The sequence below is a fragment of the Notechis scutatus genome, chromosome 4 (genome assembly GCF_049901735.1).
Source record: "Notechis scutatus isolate UNSWTSFEM ecotype Mainland chromosome 4, rNotScu1.2, whole genome shotgun sequence".
NCBI lineage: Eukaryota > Metazoa > Chordata > Lepidosauria > Squamata > Elapidae > Notechis > Notechis scutatus.
Window position 1 is genome coordinate 128,396,166 of NC_142012.1, and position 8,774 is coordinate 128,404,939.

Below are 8,774 nucleotides of genomic sequence, written 5' to 3' on the forward strand. Positions count from 1 at the left end.
ACTAACTCATATTTATGACAGTTGCGATGTCCCAAGGTCATATGATCACCTTTTGCCATCTTCAGACAAGCAAAATCAATGGAAAAGCCAGATTCACTTAACAACCATGTTACTAACTTAACTACAATTATTCACTTAAGAACTGTGACAAGAATTCACTTAACAATTCTGTCACTTAGTAACAATTGTGATCATAAGTCAAAGACTACCTGTGTTTCATACTGGCTGTCTTCACAATAGCAGTCTCAGCCCATGTGGCTAGGCAAACTATTGACATACTATGTATATAGAGCATATAAAGGCAGAAATGAATGGATGAGGATATAGGAATTGTGTCTGTTACAGTATTAGATTTGTTTCTGGGTTGTATTTTTCTCAGTTAGATATTGAACTCAAGACATTCTACAGTGTATTTCTCTTCAAGGCTGCAGTTTCGGAATATCTCTTTTTGGGTAGTGTGCAATAAAATATGTTTATATATCTAATCTCAAAACTTGAAATTTGAAATGGCACTATGATCCAAGTTATACTGTCTGCAGACGCACTCTTTCTGTCCTTTGTGAATATTATTTTTGCTGATACTTTGATTGGATCTTTTTCTCATGTTTTGTTTGCCTTGTCTCTCAGTCCCTATTCCAAATACTATACTTGGCAAAAACAGAGTCATGCTTGGCATTTTAAAGCCATTTCCAAGCTACAGCCTGCACAGCTGTGGGAGAAGCAGGAGGAGGCGGATCTGGCAAGGAAAAAAGTTCCTTTGCTGGACATGAGGAAATAGGAAGATGAAAACATGCTCCACCCGCTTTTTCCCAGCCAGCCGTACCCTCTCACTTCCAGCCCAGTCCTGGCAAATGAAACTCCCTGATTTCTAGTGGTGCTTGTAGTCCCCAAGGATACCAACACATATTGGCTTGACATATAAAAGACTTGGAAGTTTCTTTTCCAGAGACCTTGCTTCACTAACAACACTGAGGTATTCCTGGCTTTGCAGATAAGACTCCTGACTGGGAATGTTTCTTCTGCAAATTCTTCTCCAGTCTTGGGTTCTCTATCACTGGGCATATGGTGAAGGTAAGTCTGGAAAATCATGTTGGCTAGATTTAAAACTGGAAGTAGTTGAGTATTCTGTGTGATTTGATTAGATTTCTGAACAAGGAGCAGGAAGGGTGAATATAAAGCTGGCTAACCACTCTATAAATGTGAGTTTTGAAAAGTGGTGGAATAAATGCATTAGTTTTTAACATTGTGATTTTGGCTGCAAAAGATTAACATGCTTATCCATGGATCTATCTCTTTCTTAGTCATATTGTTTATTTTCACAGATCAAATTCACATACCTGATGGTGGATCATCTGTAGTACCGAGTTACAGAGTAGTCTCCTTAAAATTATTTGCCTAGGGCTAATCCTACTATAGTTTAGGTAGAAAATAAATAAATTTTTATTTATGTTGGCTTTTCAAAATATTTATAGTAACTAATTCAGTAATCCTAAATATCATTTGCTGGGGAATATATCCTACTGAAATCTGTGGAAGTGACTTCTAAGTACATGTGTGCAGAAGTAAAGTGATTGGATTGAAATTTTATCTGTGTATTTGTTTCATGTTGTATCCAAGTCAGTAAAAATGTATTAATGACATCCTGAAATTTACAAAGAATCTGTTTTAACTCCCACTCCAAATTAGCGCTAGACTGAAACAACCATATTACAATCATGTAAATGTCTATTTAAAGATAAAATCCTAAGATTGATGGTGATACATATAGAACTGTTAATTGCAGCAGATTAGTAGGAGTTTTCAACCTTGCGCATAGAATGAATTTAGGACTATTCCTTTCAGAGTAGTCAAGACAAATTTGTGTAAATGATTAACTAAAAAGATTCCTCAGGGTTGGATATTGTGCAATTGTTACCATGTTCTAAAGAGTAATCATGTTTTAAAATTAAAAAAAGATTCCATGAGATAAGAGCTGGCATCCAGTTTTAATGGAGCCTGAAGAACTTCTAGGAGCTTCTCTTATTAAGCTTGGAGTTACTTCTCATGGACAGGTGTGCCCCATATACATCCATGCATTCCAAACTCACCCATATTCCACAGTTTTTTAGGAGTAGTGACTCAGTAGTGGACCTATCTTCTATCTTATTATTGGCAACATGCCTTGCAAAAACAAGTTCTCTTCTCCCAGATATATGGTGAGCCAATTGCTTGCCTTTTTCCTATCTTCACACTCAATCTTGCATATTTTAAGGCACAGAATAAATAAAAACCCATGGTGTAAATCAGTTTCACATTGTTTTTAAATATAAAAAAATATAGTCCCAAAATCAAGGAGAAAAACCATCTTGACACAATTGCATCATTACATTGCTTACCATGGTACTTTGATTTCCTCAGAATATTAAGCATAGCTCCGGTCATCAAAAAGTATCCCCACACACATTGGTCAAGTAAAAATAAATTAAAAATAAGGTAAATTAGAGAACTTGACAGGAAATCAGGAAAATGTTTTGGCCATAACTGACACTGGTGGACGGCGTATCATCTCAGAAGTGATAGATGCCAAACGAAAACTCCCCTTTAGCCGCATTTCTTGCACCAGAGGAAGAATATTGAGGCCACCATAAACAATGGTGCCTGGCAGTCTGGATCATATAGTGCCTTGGCAATCATCCAGTGCCACAGTCAGTGCTATGAAAAACGTCTTTTCAAAGGGGAAAATTAGGCAGGCAACCCCTCCTTCCTGAATGTGCAATACTTCCTGTACTAAACCCTCTGCTTTTTTCAGTTAAGGTTACAGGATACGTTCGAACAAAGGGAGAAAAAAAAGAGTGAGATAAAAAGATCAGCCAAGCTGATCTCCTTCCCCTTTTGAAGGGGAGGGGAGATGAGATTTGAGCAAACTCCTGCCATCAGAAGCAGTGGACTGGGAAGAAGGGACTTAAACTATTGCCTCTGCTGACTTAATTATCTCTTTTTTTTTTTAATTCTCAGGAACTCATACCTTCATCATGACATTGACTGCCAACTTTTCAAAAGGCAACTCTGCAAAATTTGTAGGCAATGCCACCCTAGATGGGATTCTGACCCATAGCTTGGAGGGTCGTACTGAACATCTGAACGTGAGCCAACTGTTACCATTGGAGGCACCCAACCTCTGGGAACAGACAGAAAGCAAACTGCAAAAATACCTAGAGAGTTTCCAGGGAATGGTTATGATACTCTCCAAGGAAAAGATCATATCTTGTGAGTAATCAAGGAGATTTTAAGGTGGCAATAGTTGGAATACATGTTAAGGCAACAGACTTTTTTCCAAGAAAAATTGTATTGCTGAGCACCAACATGACTGATGAAAAAATGGCTATTATCACTTTCACTATTTTGAGTTGGGAAATGTATGCCATGTAATTTCTAAAAGCAATTTCAAAAGCAAAGCTTTACTTCCCAGCAACAAAAAATAATGAAAGAATTGAAAAATTCGAACCTTATAAGTGATGCTATTTTGTATTATCATTCAATCCATTGTACCCCTTCTTTCTGCTAAAACTGAGTTGTTCACATTTTCAAATTAACACCTGGAAGGGGTTGTTTCCTATTAAGAGTGAAAATAAATGGAATTATTTCATCAGAGATATGGAATTGATAAACAATATGTTTGTGATCATTAGATAGCCGAGCTGTGTCTAATAGGAACTAATATGGGTTAGTTGCAACCAAAGCATGACAGGTTAATGTTGTTTCTTTGTTAGTTACTATGTTAAGATGAGGGGAATGCTGCGGCCATGCTCATTTGGAACTCATTAAAGACTTTGACAGTTTCTCAATGTATTCGCCATAAAATGGTAAAATAGGGCCCAGCCCATACTATAGTTAGGTGAACTTTGGAGAGTACTACTTATGGGTGCATGTCAGCTTGAGGGAAACCAGTAATGTAGAGTCAAAGAGATCTCTCCATGTGCCTATAATGTTCAACTTTTTATTATTGACTTGGGAACTGAGAGGACACTTTAATAGAACATAATATTCTACATCTGGGTAGGAAAAAGAAAAGACCCAAGTAGAATATGAGGGATATTGGTTGGCAGAAGTCCACATAAAAAAGATCCAGGCTATGGTCAAGATCTTTGAATACTTTGGGGCTTTAAAGGTCAAAGAGAGCTGTAACAAATTGGAGCTGGTTCAGGAATGATTTCCAAGACGGTAAAGAGTCTGGAAGCCAAGCCATATAAAGAATGATTAAAAGATTCAGGTATGCTTGGCCTACAGAAGAACCGAAGGAAGATATGATAGTCTTTAAAAAACTGAAGGATTATCAGATACAAATGGATGTATTCTCTAATGTTCTAGAGGGCAGGATCAGTCCCAGTGAGTTAAAACTGCAAGGGAGAAGTTTAGGCTAGAAATCCTGATTTTTCTGAACTGTCAGCCAGAGGAACAAGTTGCCACAATTCTCTTTTGCTGAAGGCCAAATAGAAGTTGGATAGTCATCTGTCAGAGGTGGTCTAATACAGTGGTCTCCAACAGATGGTCTGTGGCCCACTGGTGGTCCATGAGAAAATTTTGATGGTCCGTAGAGAAATGTCACCCCCAGAGCACCAGAGCACCCCCTCCCAAGCAATTAATCCAGGCTGCACAGGAACATAAGGCTGCGCCACCCACATGGCCCGCGGGAACCCTCCCAGCCCACTCACTCCTTACCTGGAAAACTTGCTTGCTAAGTTGCTATTTTTCCTCCCCCCGCCCCGACCATCAGCTGTTCTGCCGTGCCAGATTTAGATTAGCTAGAAAGCTGGACATCATCGGACTTCTTGCTTTCTAGCTAATCTTTAGATCTTCCTTAGGACTGAACCTTCTATTATTCAGTGCAGACTCAGGTAACCAATGGCAGAAAGATAGATCTCTGAGTGAATCTGTGATTCTGTGAGCAACTCAATCTACCTGCCTACTTTGCCCGATTTTGGGTAAAAGTTGCTCTTTTTTTAATAAAAAAAAATCAATATTTACATAAATATTCATAATGTTTACATACAAGCCATGCCCAGCCAGTCACATGACCACCAAGCCACACCCACAAATTAGGCCATGCCCACAGAACCAGTTAAGAAATTTGAATCCCACCCCTGCCTCTGTGTGTGTGTGTGTGAGAGAGAGAGAGAGAGAGAGAGAGAGGTTAGATCAGATCTCTCTCTCTCTCTCCCTCCCTCCCACCAACATCAGCAAGCCACCGTCAGTCAAAATTCATATTAGTGGTCCCCGGGATTTAAAATTATGAGTTTGGTGGTCCCTGAAGTCCAAAAGGTTGGCGACCCCTGGTCTAATAGATGCCGCAGTAAGGAAGGGGATGGACTAAATAATTTATAAAGTTTCTTCCAACTCCATGATTCATAGCACTGGCAGCAAAAATAAGGAGTTACACTATCTAATAGAGATTGGAAGCCACTTTTGTAACTCTCCCTCCACCCAGAGGTGGTATTCAGCAGGTTCTGACCAGTTCTGAGAACCAGTAGCAGAAATTTTGAGTAGTTCGGAGCAGATTCAATTTTTTTTACTACCAGTTCTGTGGGCTTGGCTTGGTGGGTGTGGCAGGGGAAGGTTACTGAAAAATCCCCCTCCCCTCCCCACCCCACTAACCTGCTTTCCAGCTCCATTCTCCTGTGCAGGGCAACAAAAGAAGACCCAGCCAATCAGCTGGGGCTCAGGAGGCAGAGAATAGATGGGGGTGGGGCCAGTCATTTGCCGGTTCTCCGAACTACTCAAAATTTCCACTACAGGTTCTCCAGAACTGGTCAGAACCTGCTGAATACCATCTCTGGTTCGGAGAACCAGTAAATACCACTTCTGACTGGAGATTTTAGTTTTTTGGAAATTGGTAATTTTCACTTTAAAAAAAATTAAAAATATATAGATTCTATTGAAGACAAAGCAACCAATTGGAAACATGTGTTGTATATTTGTAAGCCTCAGTTTGAGTGCTTCTTTTGTTCTATTATGCTGCATTACTTTGTGTGTGATGTTCAAATAAATATTCAGTATATATTTTTCTAATGGACATTTTGATTGCAGATCCCATATCCATATATTGCACAAAGGGGTGCGAAGTGTCTGAAAATGGCACCAGAAGCTTCTACAAGATTTTGCTGAATGGAAGTGATTTCCTGAAATTTCACACAAAGAGTAATAACTGGGAAGGTTTGTCTAACACTTTGGTGGCCGATTATACCGTTAAGAAGCTGAATCAATTCCAAGAGACAACTACCAATCTACAGTTCTTCCTACAGGAAACATGTGCCAACTTTGTAAGGATGTATACTAACAACAAAGAAGCCAGTACTGGTAGGTGAGACAATTGAGTTACAGAGAAGCTCTTGGCTAGACAGATATTCTGACAAATTATCCTGGCTCAATCAGTTTTTCTTATTCTAAGAGAAAAGGATATGCAATAAAAGTAGCACTGTCATCTCCATAACAGTGGAAAGCAAAATTCTGCAGTATTTTACTTTTCCTTAATAGGAAGTAATAATCTTAGAAATGTGTAATGAAACAGGAAAATAAAATACCTGATCGCATCCAGCCAGTAAATAATGAGTTCCAGCCAGTCGCCCTGACTTTACCCCAAATAAGGACTATGGGTGGGTAAAAAGGGAGTATTTTATAAGCTGATGTGAGGACAGGCAGAACAGGGTCTGTGATCCCTCCACCTAGTGCAAACTATTGTACCAAATAAACATTGCATGTGTGGTTGCCTGCTTGTCTACAGTTCTAGCTTGGGGAAGAAAATCTAGGTCTGTACAGTAAATATTCACTAGACGCTTCCTTTTAGCATTTTCTTCCTGCAAGACTTCCTATTGAGATAGTATTTGAAATGACAGCTGTGTTGGCAGTCATTTTAACATTTTGTTCCCATCCTCTCCCACTCCATCATCATCCACAACCCTGCCCCTCCAAAAACAAACAAAAAACACCAGCCTAAAAGCAGGCCTAAATCTTCTATTTTCTTTTGCAGGGCAACGGGAAGGACCTTCACACACTCCATTGGTGATAGGCATCACTATCGGTGCTCTTGCTCTAATGGGATTAGCTGTTTGCCTGTTCTTGTGTACAGGTGGGAAGAGATAGCAGAAGCACTGACACACAACGGAACCATCAGCTTTCTTGGTTTCTCAATGGAGCCGGTTGGAAGAAAAACATGCAGGACTCGTATGTGGGGAAACAACTGCCACTGTGAGAAATATAGGCATCTTGTATCTATCTGGTTGGTGTAGGTGGTTTTGGACTAGGAGGCCCAGACTAAAGTTCCCACCTCACCAGAGTTCATTCATCACTTTGAGTCAGTCACTTTCAATCCAACTCAACCCAATATGCCTGTTTTCTTTTGGCATTGTATTTTATCATGCTGAGAGCCAGTTCAGTCGTTTCTGTGTAGGAAAACACAAGATTTTTTAAAATCATGCTGTGTATACCTGTTTCTTTTCATATTGTGCTGTTTTTTTTTATTGTGACCATGTTGTGTTTTATTATGTTCTGTCAGCGAAGTTTTAATTTGTACTGTACTATACCTCATTTTGGGGAGGTATTTAACAATGAGATTTGCATGTTCTTTTATTCCTTTACCCATCAGGCAAATACAGTATAAAAATCTAGAATGCCTGAATGTCTTTCTATGTTCATCTTTAAAGGATCCTGATACAATTATAGTTGTATGAAAAATTTTAGGCATCCCTGATCAGATCACATTAGAGTTTTAACAAAGGAAGTACACTGGTGGTATGATACACTTCAGTTGATTTGGGGTGGCTCTTTCTATACTTCCCTCCATGCCTGTAGTTCCAAAGACAATCTATGATGTTAAATCCAGTGATGTGAGAAATCTTATAAGCCTTGGACCTTTAAGAGCATTCAGAATTAGCAACTATATGTTTTACATTAAATTGGGTCAAGCTAGAAATAATGCTTCTCTCAAGAGATTTTTACAGAATGTCTTCAGAATTTTACTAGAAATTAGGATTCCACTGTTTTTTCTGGATGTTTAGGATTACAGTGCTTACCAAGAAAACATGAGGTAATAACTCCATGCATTTTATCCTCATAACACTGAGCAGGCGGCCAACAATTGTGAAACTGTTTCCTGTTCATCACTTCTAAGTGCTCTAAAGATCCTCCACAATTGCTCAGTTAATTAAGGATCTTATTAGCTGTTCACCAGAATTTAGACCTGGGGCTTTCAGTTATGAGCTGACATCATATACTTAAATTAAAAAAGCATTTTACCTGTCCTTAAGTTTCCTTTCATTTGTAGAACTTAGTATAATTCTTAAAATAGAAGAAAGAATGGCAGAATTGGCTGGATGTTTTTTATGAAGTTATTCCAATCTATTCACATTTGTGGCTATTTATTTCACTGCTAGCCTTTTTCTACTTCTCTATTCATATAGTGACTTCATCAGTTCCATCCATTATAATACAATGCTGCTAGTAAACATCAGTGGGCTGGTTTTCCAGATTAAATAAAGCAATTTCATTTTCAGTCAAGGAACTAAACATTATTTACTGCTAGGTCATTATTGAGACTAAGAGGCTGACCCAGGGTCAGAAACTGCAGCCATCTTTTCAGTAAAGATATATAAATATGATATTCAAAATACACAAAGTCTGCATGAGACAATTATGGGTGTGCCTATTAGCCAAGAGACTGGGAAAAATAGAAACTATGTGTCTTCCTAACCATACCTTGTCCAATGGTTCTTACCTATAGCCATATTGAGCAGTTACAGTGT

The 8,774-nt window shown here is 38.8% G+C and overlaps 1 protein-coding gene across 1 annotated transcript; it reads left to right on the forward strand.

The window, feature by feature from the left end:
• Positions 1 to 705: 705 nt before the first annotated feature.
• On the forward strand, positions 706 to 7,647 carry LOC113427990 (endothelial protein C receptor-like). Its single transcript, XM_026690643.2, has 4 exons — positions 706 to 1,071; positions 2,995 to 3,246; positions 6,064 to 6,333; positions 7,004 to 7,647. The coding sequence occupies exons 1-4, from the start codon at positions 1,011 to 1,013 to the stop codon at positions 7,114 to 7,116; spliced, it is 696 nt and encodes a 231-aa protein (XP_026546428.1). The 5' UTR covers positions 706 to 1,010; the 3' UTR covers positions 7,117 to 7,647.
• The last annotated feature ends 1,127 nt before the right edge of the window (positions 7,648 to 8,774 follow it).

Coding starts and splice junctions, on each gene's coding strand:
- LOC113427990 (XM_026690643.2), top strand. CDS start 1,011: ATGTTTCTTCTGCAAATTCTTCTCCAGTCTTGGGTTCTCTATCACTGG. Junction 3,247..6,063: donor CAAGGAAAAGATCATATCTT/GTGAGTAATCAA, acceptor TTTTGATTGCAG/ATCCCATATCCATATATTGC. Junction 6,334..7,003: donor CAACAAAGAAGCCAGTACTG/GTAGGTGAGACA, acceptor TTTCTTTTGCAG/GGCAACGGGAAGGACCTTCA.